This window comes from Trichomycterus rosablanca, chromosome 14, assembly GCF_030014385.1.
Source record: "Trichomycterus rosablanca isolate fTriRos1 chromosome 14, fTriRos1.hap1, whole genome shotgun sequence".
NCBI lineage: Eukaryota > Metazoa > Chordata > Actinopteri > Siluriformes > Trichomycteridae > Trichomycterus > Trichomycterus rosablanca.
The window spans coordinates 8,658,653-8,670,966 of record NC_086001.1 but is presented as its reverse complement, the minus strand read 5'-3'; the positions used below and the strand labels follow the sequence as shown (position 1 = coordinate 8,670,966).

At 40.1% G+C, this 12,314-nt stretch overlaps 1 protein-coding gene across 1 annotated transcript; it reads right to left on the bottom strand.

Moving 5' to 3' along the window:
* Window positions 1–3,079: 3,079 nt before the first annotated feature.
* si:ch211-63p21.2 (FH1/FH2 domain-containing protein 1) lies at window positions 3,080–11,280 on the bottom strand. Its single transcript, XM_063009194.1, has 9 exons — window positions 10,822–11,280; window positions 9,974–10,114; window positions 8,722–8,904; window positions 7,907–8,026; window positions 6,203–6,364; window positions 5,871–6,106; window positions 4,350–4,590; window positions 3,290–3,398; window positions 3,080–3,189 (listed from the first exon to the last, which is right to left on the bottom strand). The coding sequence occupies exons 1-9, from the start codon at window positions 11,278–11,280 to the stop codon at window positions 3,161–3,163; spliced, it is 1,680 nt and encodes a 559-aa protein (XP_062865264.1). The 3' UTR covers window positions 3,080–3,160.
* Between the last annotated feature and the right edge of the window lie 1,034 nt (window positions 11,281–12,314).

Sequence of the window (12,314 nt, the reverse complement as noted above, 5' to 3'; positions counted from 1 at the left end):
ATGGTAACGGTTTAGCAGTTTTTCTTCCTATAGATTCATCAATTCTTTCATTCGTTTGTTCATTTTAACTATGGTCAGGGTCGTGGTGAGTCCTTAGTCGCCCAAAAACAGAGGTTATCATGGTCAGGACAACACAATTACTTTCACCAACACATAGCATCAATTCAAAGCAGTCAAACCCCCTGTATGTTTTTGGATGAGAGAAAAGCGGAACATCCGGAGGAAATCAACACATGAAGAGAACATTCAAAACCGTTCAGACACTAACCATGCAAACATGAAGCATGAGCACCTTTTTAAAACTGTGCAACATTCGTTGAACTTTTGTGCAATATCTGTTCTTCTGTTAAAAGACTATTAAAGACTGTTTTGTTTTTGTAATTTTTGTAATTCTTATATAGTTTCATATTTCTTACATTATATTCTTTTTTTAATATATGTATAAACACTTTTCATATCTCTTTATTCCTGAAAGTTGCTGTAACATTACAAATTTCCCCCAGTGGGATAATAAAAGGCTATCTTTTTGGAATTTCAGAATCAGAATATCTTTATTGTTATTATAATAATAATAATAATACATTTTATTTATATAGCGCTTTTCAAGATACTCAAAGACGCTTTACATAAGACAAATAATCAAAACAAATACGTACATACACCATACAAATCAAATCATAGTACAAAATCAAAATAGTACATCAACATCAAGAATAATTAAGATAAAAACAAAGAGAGCAGCATAAGACAGTTCATTAAAAATTAGCTAAATTATGAGAGAGAACAACAAATATAGAACAATTTCTTAAAATTAGACAGAAACAGGACAGATTTACATGCAATCAGGAAACTGAAAACTTTACAAGTTTTAGGATCTAGGACTTCACATTTCTGTCGTGATCTAAGTATAAAAACTATTAAAAAGAATAGCAAAAATAAAAGCATTTATTATACCAGGTATAACAAAATTAAGGTGCCATACTCTTAAGTGTTATAAACAATATTTAAAGAAGAAAAACTAGAATTTACAAAATATCAAAATTTAAAAATTTACAGAATTTACAATGACAATAACAATAACACACACACACACACACACACACACACACCACACACACACACACACACACAAATTGAGTTAATTCTAGCAGTGGTTCTCTTTTTAAAGCTTCATGTGCAAAGAAAAAGGGAAAAAATGCTAATCTAGCTCTTAAAAGAAATGTGGAAAATCCACATACACCCATGGCTGGATTACTGACTGGGCCAGTGGGGCCAGCGCCCAGGGGCCCTTGAGGTCAGGGGGCCCCGGGGGGGCCCTGGCCCAAAACATTTTGCGATGCCTATCAACATTTATGATACAATATATTTTTATTTCTGAGGGCCCTCCATTTTAAGGATCCTCTGACTATTAGGGACTTTGACCCCAGGGCCTCTTGGGGGCCCCTAGCCATGATTTTGGGGCCCCTAGCCATGCTTTTGGGGCCCCTAGCCATGCTCTTTGCCCAGGGGCCCAGACTATCCTTAATCCGTCCTTGCATACACCCATAGGTTTATTAAAAAATAATTATTTTAATGTCAAAGACATTGATATGAAGCACCTCATGTATCTGGCTTTAGGCCCTCTCAGTCTTTTTTAGTAGGTGAAAGTTTCTCCACAAGAGAGGGATGTTAGCACAGTTTTAATGTACGTAAATGCTAGTGAACTTTTTATTTACAACCTTTTTTTTAATTTGGTGTGCATTAATGTTAAATCGCTATAATGTAAGTGACCAGTCAAATAGAATTATTAATAATATAACCATAACAACTAACTGTTTATTTTAATTCATAATTAACAAACAGAATAGCTAATTACATTTTAGCACAGCAAGCTACAATGTTTTTATATCAAAACAGTTAACCTGTGTTAATGAAATAAATAAGTCTGTCTGTCAATACACAGTCGATTCTTTCTGTTTGGCAGTTTGCTAATGGCAGATAACTTCACACTCAAGCATTAACAAGTCTAGTTTCATATATCATGTTTGTACTGGTTAATTTCAACATTCACTAAGGTTTTAAAAATAAAAATTGCGGACCCCATATCATGGAACCCCAGGGGTCCATATTAATTTTGTGTTAATTGAGGATAGTGTGCCAAGAGGTTTGGTTGCTTATTAGGATTTTAACATCATGTTTTACACTTGTGGTTACATTCATGACAGGAACGGTAGTTACTCATTACACAAGGTTCATCAGTTCACAAGGTTATTTTGAACACAGTCCTGAACAATTTAGTGTCTCCAATTCACCTCACTCGCATGTCTTTGGACTGTGGGAGGAAACCCAAGCAGACACGGGGTGAACATGCAAACTCCACACAGAAAGGACCCAGACCGCCCCACCTTGGGATCAAACCCAGGACCTTCTTAATGTGAGGCGACAGTGCTACCCACTTAGCCACCGTGCCGCCATAACCAAAATGTAATGTAATGTAATTTCTTGTCAAAGTACCCAAGGTTCTATTGTTATTTTAATGTGCAGGTTCTAAAAGGTAGCAACACTTTTGGTTACATTCATGGCAGAAACGGTAGTAACTCATTACACAAGGTTCATCAGTTCACAAGGTTATATCAAACACAGTCCTGGACAATTTAGTATCTCTAATTCACCTCACTTGCACGTCTTTGGACTGTAGGAGGAAACCAGAGCACCCATAGTAAATCCACGCAGACACGGAGAGAACATGCAAACTCCACACAGAAAGGACCCGGACTTCACTAATCAATAAGTGTCAATTAACAAAACAAAAGCAATCCTACCAATCACCCCTGTTAAATCAAACCCAGCAATGATTACATTTTTCTAATTGACAATCCTGTTATGCTTGCCCACTGGCTGGCCAGGCCACTACACAGACATGACTAGCTACGGATGTGAAAGGTGGGTGGAGGGGAGCTTTGCTGGATGGCCAAAGTTTTGATAAAACAGAGACAGGAAACATTTTTAAAAAGGAAGAATACTTTATTTTTATTTACAAGTTGAAAAAACAAAGTAATTTCATGTTTATAATCACATTGACATTATTGCAGTGTGTGAGTGTATCTGTGAATGGGAGCTACAGCTTTACACATTTTAACAGGTTAAAAATGACATATTTGAAAAACCCAAGCATTTCTCTTTACCACTTCAGTCTTTGTGAAATAGAACCTGAAAATAAAAAATACATTAAGAATTACTGCTACTTTTACAGATAGGTTTGAATACTTACAAATAAGTAATGCACTGTGTGTGTGTGTAGGTGGTATACCTCTGAGGTTTGGCGTCTTGCTGCGGTGACGTGGCAGACTGGTGTCGAAGCGAAAGGATGACTCAGGAGTCTTCAAAACTTCTTCCAGCATCGACTGCTCCACACTGTCCTGCAGAGATAAAAACAGTCATTTTCCCTACTGCTGTTTTCTGCCATCACATTGATTCTTGAGAGCTAATTTCTCCCTGTGCGAGCTACAGATGTGATGTCATCAGTCTAATTTATCTCTGCCATTTATCATTAATGGTTCTAAATGAGTGTTAAAGCCCTGACACTACATTCTATTAAATTATCAATGCCAGACTGCTTTCCACCCTCCCCAGTTTGTTTATATTTAATTCCCCTGGGCACTGGCAACCTCTGATGGCTCCATGACACCCTTGCTGGCTAGGAACGATTGCAGGCTCGCAGATGCCTCCTCTGACATGTAAAAAGCCACAGGCATCGTCATGGAGGCTAACTGTGCCTGTTCATTGCATGGCCAAACAGGTACCCCAATGGCCTAGTATATTAGCCTATATGGGACGAATAGGTCATGGCAGATTTTTTTCTACACTCACTGTCCATTTTATCAGCTCCACTTACCATATAGAAGCACTTTGTAGTTCTACAATTACTGAGTGTAGTCCATCTGTTTCTCTGCATGCTTTGTTAGCCCACTTTCATGCTGTTCTTCAATGGTCAGGACCCCCAGAGGACCACTACAGAGTAGATATTATTTGGGTGGTGGATCATTCTCAGCACTGCAGTGACAATGACATGGTGGTGGTGTGTTAGTGTGTGTCTCATACCAGCAGCGCTGATGGAGTTTTTAAACACATCACTGTCACTGCTGGACTGAGAATAGTCCACCAACCAAAAAAAATATCCAGCCAACAGCACCCTGTGGGCAGCGTCCTGTGACCACTGATGAAGGTCTAGAAGATGACCAACTCAAACAGCAGCAATAGATGAGCGATCGTCTCTGACTTTACATCTACAAGGTGGACCAACTAGGTAGGAGTGTCTAATAGAGTGGAGTGAGTGGACATGGTTTAAGTTCTCATTAACGCCTTCTTACCTGAGAAGGGCTTTGTTGAGCCTTTTCTTTAGTTTTGGAAGTAGAGCCACCTTTTCCTTTCCCTTCCTCTTTTCCTCTCTCTTTCTCCCGTTCCTGGTCCCTTTCTTTCTGCTGAAGGATGGCATTGCGGGTCGCTCTGTACTCTAGAGCAAAGTCGTTGACGATTTTGCAGAATGCATCCGCACTCATTTCCCTCACCATGGACCGTGAATAGCCCAGGTAAAGAAGGAATGAGTGAAACCTATAAGATGAAGAGCCTGAGTAAGGTCTTGTTCAGTGATATCAAAATTACAATTGAACTAACAGTTTGAGTATCGCTAATGAGTGCTGAAACCATGTGATCATTAAAAGGAATGGAATCCGTAATGCTATATGGGTAAAAGCACCACTCTTAGTTACCGAGTTCAGGTGTTTCAGCCACACTCATTATCAACATGTGTATACAATCAATTTAGTAAAATAAATAACATGCTTCTAACTTTGTAGCATCAGTTTGGGAAAGGCCGTTCCTGTTCCAACATGACTGTTCATTTGTTCACAAAACAAGGCTTATTAAGACATAGTTGTTTCCACTCAGGTGGTGCAGCGGTAAAGTACGCTAACTCACCAGAGTTGGGGTTTCGAATACATCGTATCAAATCTCAGCTCTGCCTTTCCGACTAGGCTGGGCGGCTGAATGAACAAGGATTGGCTGTTGTTCAGGGTTAGAGGGTAAGAAAGTTGGATTTCTCCTCATAACTGGTGCGACTGCGGCCCCTGCTGGCTGACTGATGGCGCCTGCACAGGGCTGAGGAATAATGCTGATGGGGGTGTGTCCCTCCGTACACAGTGCCCGTCAAGTGTATGAACTCGACTCGTGCAGGTGAAAAATGCAGTCTGTACTGACTGTGCGTACCAGAGGGGGCGTATGTCAGTTGAGAGGCGTCCTCAGTCAGCGGTGAAGGGTCGAATCAGTATAAAGGACGCATTCAGGGTAATTGGACACGACTAGACTGGGGGATAAAAATTGGGGAAAAAAGAGGGGAAAAATATATAAATAGTTGTTATATTGTTGTCCTGTAAGCTCATTGTCAGGTGTCCACATATTTTTGACCATAGAGTGGCCATGTAGACCAGGGTTTTTTCCTGGATCGCGACACTTTGGTGGGTTGGGAGCCGAAAAAAATTGGTTGCAGAGAAAAATAATAATATTTAAATAAACTTGTATGCAAACGCTCCCTTGTGGAGGCTTTATGTTACATCTTGTAAACAACAGTGGGACCAGATTGTACAGATGCATTGCTTGTATTGTCTGGGTCGTGTGAAAAATCATGGACATAATGTGGGTCACTTAAAAAAAAAACGTAAAAAAAAAAAACCTGATGTAGACTAAAAGAGGAGTTGCAGCCTGGCAGGTAAGGTACAAGTCCCATCATTGCAAGTTTGTCACTGTTGGGCCCTTGAGCAAGTCCCTTAACCATCAAATGCTTAGACAGCATGCTGTCACAGTACTGTAAGTCACTTTGAATAAGTTATGTTCACCTGTTAATGACCCTCCGATGGACTGCTCTGAGTACCGTCAGCCTTTCGCCACACTCCTTCAGGAACTGTGGTAGTTTCTTGTAGAAGCATGCCTCACTGGCCCCACGCTTCTCCCCTTGTACTCGTCCAGCTCCCTTCCTCTCATCATCCTTCGTTATCTGACGCAGCTTCTTCCAGGATGCTTTACAAAGAGCCTCCAGAGCCGAGAGATCAGCCTGAACCTGCAAGTAGTCACACTGACGAAGCAAAGTGTGCTAATTAATTTTATTATGGATAGTTATTAGGTGTATTAACCTGATATGCACATATGCAGGGATGTTTACACACCCTACCTTACTGGCCCGTGTGACAGCTGTAATGTCAGAGTACAGATCTGAGGATTGTGGGTATAGCTGAAGTAGTAATACGCAGACGTGGTGCAACAGAGGCTGTCGGCTGTGCGTGTCCCTCACCTGTGAGAGCTTTCCCAGGTAACTCAGTTCAAATCCTTTAGCCTGCAAATTACACAAGAATGTCATAGTAACATGTAACTTGAATGTTATACAGATTAAAATGTGGGTTTTTATGCATTTTATGCTTTTTCTCCAAGTTTAGTGTTGCCAATCCACTGCTGGGGACCCCGATAGCGTCCAAGGAGGGTGTATATTCACTCCCTCCAATGTGTGCACAGTCCACCAACCCCCTCTTATTCTGCCATAGTTTGGTGGATTTGCTTGTGGATTTGTAATACACTCGGCTTCACGTACAGAGAGCCACACCCAAATATTTGTACTCCCTTAGTACGGTGTTTCCCACCCAGCAGACTGGGAGCCAATATTGTCTGCTGCAGGCATCAACCAATTGTGCCTGCTAGAGGGTGCCCAGCTGACCGGTAGCAAAGCCGAGGTTCTAACCCAAGCAGATTATCCTGCTGCACCTGGATGCCCCAAAAATGTGTTTTAAATAGAGCAGTGTTCTTGCATTTCCCCCTCCTTAAGAAACTATGTACACATTAGCAAGCAAGAGTGTATTACAAATACTGGTAATGTTTGATACAAGAGGTCTAATAAACTGCCTCATTCACTAAAGATTAGCATGAGTTACCACAAGGTTCTTTGTGGTCAGCAATTGTGGTCAGCCTGTTTGCTTTAATTATCTTTCAGATGTGACTAACTCTACTAGAATACCACTGTTGCAATTTAAATTAATTCAACTTAGATTAAAAAGGCATCTTGGTCTATAGGGGAAAAAGACAAAAACCAAGCCATGAAGTCCAAGAAACTGTCTGGTGCCCTCAGCGATTAAATTATGGCAAGGCTATATATAAAACAACTCCCAGGACCACAGTGACCTTAAGGATTTTAAAATAAAAAAGCTTGGCACAACCTTGAAACTTCATAGAGTTGGGCATTTGGCCAAATTGGACATATGGGCAAGAAGGGTCGTGGTCTTGGAGCCAAGTACGAACCCAATGCTCACTTTAAAAGAGCGCAAAAAGACCTGTGCAGAGAGTTGGATTGACAACCATCTCTGGAGGCAGTGGTAGCCTAGTGTGTAGAGCTTTGGGTTATCAATCGAAAAGTTGAGAGTTCGAATCCCAGCTCTGCAATGCAGATGCTGTTGGGCCCTTGAGCAAGACCCTCAACCCTCTCGGCTTCCGGGGCGCAGTACAATGGCTAAGCCTGCGCTCTGACCCCAGCTTTTTACCGAGCTGGGACAGCGGAAAAAGAATGTCATTGTATTGTACACGTGTATATGTATAAATGACAAATAAAGGCGTTCTGTTCTATTCTACTCATCCTGTCCAGGGTGCTTCCTGCCTTTAGCCTTATAAATCAGATCCACCACTTTCCTGACCAGGATAAAGTGATGGTAAAAAAAGACTGCTGTATTACATTCTATGTGTATTTTAATATAATACTTCATTATTTTGAATAGCTCATCCCTGACTAGAAGTAAAATCTTCAAATCATTTTTCTAACATATTTATGTAAAATTGATACCATGAGTAAAAAAAAAGACATTTAACGTATTTAAAAATGCCAAAATAATCACACCTTGCATCCATTTAGGAAATTCCCAATGGCAAGCACAGTAGCAAGTATACAGCGAAACGTCTGATTGGTTGCCATCTGTTCCATTGCAAGCTTCAGATGATACAGTGGCTCTGCAATTTCCTGTTTAGAAGAACATTTAAATAAAGAAGCATTTAGATGTCTAGACTTGTGGAAAAGGGAAACTTAAGCAATTAATAAACTGAACTGGGTGGGTGGCTGACTGGCACAACTGGTTGGTCATGAGGAAGGTAAGGCTGATGTGGTTTCTCCTCACAGACACTGCTAGACTGTGACCTCTGCTGCCCTGAGGCCTATATGAGTGGTGGATGATTGACAGGGGGCATAGCGGCCACTCCACATACTTTACATATGGCAGATTGCCGATGACTGGTGAAAAGAAGTGGCTGCCAACTACAAGTGGGAGAGAAATTACAACAGGGGATCTGAAACAGCTATACTGTATTAGGATATATAAGAAAATGAACTGGTAGAAGTCAATGGTTCAAAATTTGGTCTTTTAATACAGGAGGCCACCATGCTCGCATTTTAGGAAGGCAGGACTCTTGGGGGCATGTCTGTTAAGTCACTGATAGGTACAATGTAAACATAACATGGTGTTTAGTCAAATCTCAAAGGAAGGGTACAACAGGGTCAAAAGACATCCTCCTGTATGTCACCCCATTATTTATTTCTGGAATTGTAGCAGTTGTCATATCTGAGGACTGCCAGCCTTTAATGCTTACATACACATTTTGGGTTTAATTATGTTGTCTGACCTCTGCAGCCTACTTTGCATCTACCAGTAGAAAACTCACCTTCTCCAGTGTATCGTAGTCCAGTGCAAAGGACCAGAGTTGGAGCCTTGAGCTCAGGTTAGTGACGTTTCCCAGGATAAGAAGGCATTGCTCAGCGGGAGCCAGAGGTAAACGTGGTGCCTGAGCACTTGCCTCCTTAATCAAATTCAGCTCTTCCTCAGACGGGACCAGGGACTGCAGCCTCTGCATGTAAATGTAATTAACATCTATGTTATGTAAGGTTATTGATATTTCGATTGAAGTGATACATGTACATACATTTGTATGGGGTATTTACACTATATGGCTAAAAGTATGTGGACTTCTGACCATGAGCGTTTTAGACATGTCGTTCCAAAACCTTGGGCCTCCACTAAGTTTAACAAAATATGGCTTGATGGACCTCAGGAACACATCAATGCCTAGAACAGAAAAATGTCTTTGATAAATTATTGCCACACTGTTAAAAACATTTCATTTATTTAAAATTATTAATTATACACAGATTAGGCATAACATTATGACCACCTTCCTAATATTGTGTTGGCCCCCCTTTTGCTACCCTATATGCAACAAACTTCAATGCACTGTGTATTCTGATACCTTTTTATCAGAACCAGCATTAACACCTTCAGCAATCTGAGCTACAGTAGCTCGTCTGTTGGATCAAACCACACGGGCCGGCCTTCGCTCCCCACGTGCATCAATGAGCCTTCAATGTCCCACCTACTGACAGGTGCCGTGATGAAGAGATAATCAGTGTTATTCACTTCACCTATCAGTGGTCATAATGTTATGCCTTGTTGGTGTATACATCTTTTAGTAATATCTGTGGCTGAATCACCTACACTCATTTTTAGCAGAGGCATACACATACTCTTGGCCATATAGTGTATGTTTTTAATGTACGTTTTTGATTGATTTTCCTTGTTTATTATGTGTTTAAAGGTAAAATATGGGATTTTGATTAGTCGAATGAATCCTCATGTCATTATTATGTTAGTGTAACTGCAGTGCTAAGAATGGTCCACCACCGGCCGAAAAAAAAAAAAACGTCCACCACCCAATCATCATCTGGTCAGTGAGGATCCTATGGGAATTTATTTTGACTTATCACTACAGTCAGTAATTGTATACCTGCAAAGCTCAAGTGTATTGTAGGTGTACCTTATAAACTAGTCAATCAGAAATATTCATCCCACAAGAAAATAAGGATTTATAACTTGGTGAAACATTACATAGTTGATCTGTTATTAGGGCATTAGAAATGTACCTGTAAATCCTCCCGGTCTAGTACACTGGAGTCCATGTTGTAGATGGCTGGAGGAAGCAGGTGAGGAGGAGGAAGGCTGCTCAGGGCTATGGTGATGATATTACTGCGCTTTACACCCAACACTGACACACATGGTTGATTCTGCCACACACAAATAAATGCACAGATTAAGATTTCAGTTATAGGGTATTTTAATCCTACGTTCTGTTTACTAGTCAGCAGTGGTAATCCAATTAGTGGCTTTTATATTACAACATAATATTCATATTCAAATAGTACCCGAATTTTTTTCTCCTTTATTACTAGTCTTAAGGTTTCAGTTTTAGCAATGGTACCTGATGGTTGGTTCCTGATAAAGAGGAACCTTTGGCTTTAGAGCTAGATTAGTTGGTGGTCTACCTGTTCTAGTTTACATGAACCAAACGTTCTGCAATAATTACTCATAAAATATGATCTGACTTTTATTCATCATAATAATAGATACCTTTATTGTATCTAAGTCTTAACTAATGACATAAACTACATCTGTCTTTATTAAACACATAAGATTGGAGATGTAGGTTGTATAGGTACCCTAACCTATAAAAAGGCACAAACCTTGAGTCTTCTTTTCCTAAAAAGAGACTTGGTAATATAAACTAGAAGGTGATTTGAAGAGATGCATAAGCTGAAAATGAATAAAGAAGCATTTCTAAGAAGATGGATTTCATTAGTCAACAACAAGACAAACTGTCAGGGAGTGGGCGGCTTGTAAACAAGCACAATTTATGAGCATTTATTGTAAAACTATATTTTAGGTTGAAAACTAATTGTAATTAATGACTGTACTCTGTGTAATGATTGCTCACCCGTGTGCCACCCATCCTAGCTGAGAAAGCCTTGCTGCTGCCGCTCTTGCTCTCAAACAGATACTCAAGCCTGTTGGTGTCCAGATTTACTGGTTCCAAAGAAGCCCAAATCGACTGCTGCCCAAAGCGACTGACCCTAGGCAGGGGTTGCAAACTCGCCAACTCCTTCCAGTGTAGCCTCAGTGTTCGGCGACCTACATCCAGGGGAACCGGATTGGCTTGAGGAAGAGGGGGAGCCAATGGAGGAGCTGGTGGAGTTACTGTTGTATCAAAATGGTATTTTAGGTTTTGACTGGAATGTAAATTGTGTTGAGAAGACTCATCATCAGCAATGTCCAAATCCAGATCTTCTTCATCCCATAGGTCAGAAAAATCTAAAGTGTCCAGCTGTAAATTAGGTGTCTGATTTATGAAGGGAGGCCAGGGATGGTTGAGGTGCGCACTTTCGGATTGTTTCATCGGCTTTTCTTGGTAGTGCAAAATAAGTATTAAAAGATTTCTGGTCTATCTTCTTTTAGTTCTTCAGTACTTTTTAGTTTTGTAGAAAAGTACACGTACCTTTTAAATTGTGGCTTTCATTTATAGTTCTCTAAACACCATCAATTCTTCCTAACCATCCAAACCTTCAGTCCTGACCTTAGTGTAACTCTATATTACCTTAATGATGCTAGAATAGAAGAATACTGATCCAGCTGCAGGACTCTTGATCAAAGCCTTTAAGTTCCATGCGACAACAAAGCCTCCTCTAAAAGATTCAGTTTCTTCTGATTAAAAATATCCAGTTTCCAGCATGTGCATATCCACTCTGCAGCTGTGTGATGTTCTGACTGGCTGTTCAAACCAGCAGTGTATGTGGATATCGGTCAGTGTTTATTTAAGTTGCGCCCTTTCCTTAATTTACTTATCGCACCAGTATCTCCTGTTTATATTGCTCCGGAAGTTTACATGGCATCTTTATCTTTATAGTAGATCTCTTTCCTTTCTTGCTCCTTCTTACCCAAATTCATGATGATCTTGCACATGCTCCTGCACTGACACAAGCTAAGTGTTCTCATATGGTAAAATGATGGGAATTTGTCTCTAAATTGGTGATTTACTAGAATAATCAGTAATATTTTATGTTGGATTTTTTTTACATTTGTACATTTCACTTTAACCTTAAATCCACTGTTTTTGCATTGTTAATTTTACTAACTGGATATTAAATTAGTGCACCACTGATGGTGTTGTTAGGAGTAATATACAGTGTATCACAAAAGTGAGTACACCCCTCACATTTCTGCAAATATTTTATTATATCTTTTCATGGGACAACACTATAGAACTAAAACTTGGATATAACTTAGAGTAGTCAGTGTACAACTTGTATAGCAGTGTAGATTTACTGTCTTCTGAAAATAACTCAACACACAGCCATTAATGTCTAAATGGCTGGCAACATAAGTGAGTACACCCCACAGTGAACATGTCCAAATTGTGCCCAAAGTGTCAAT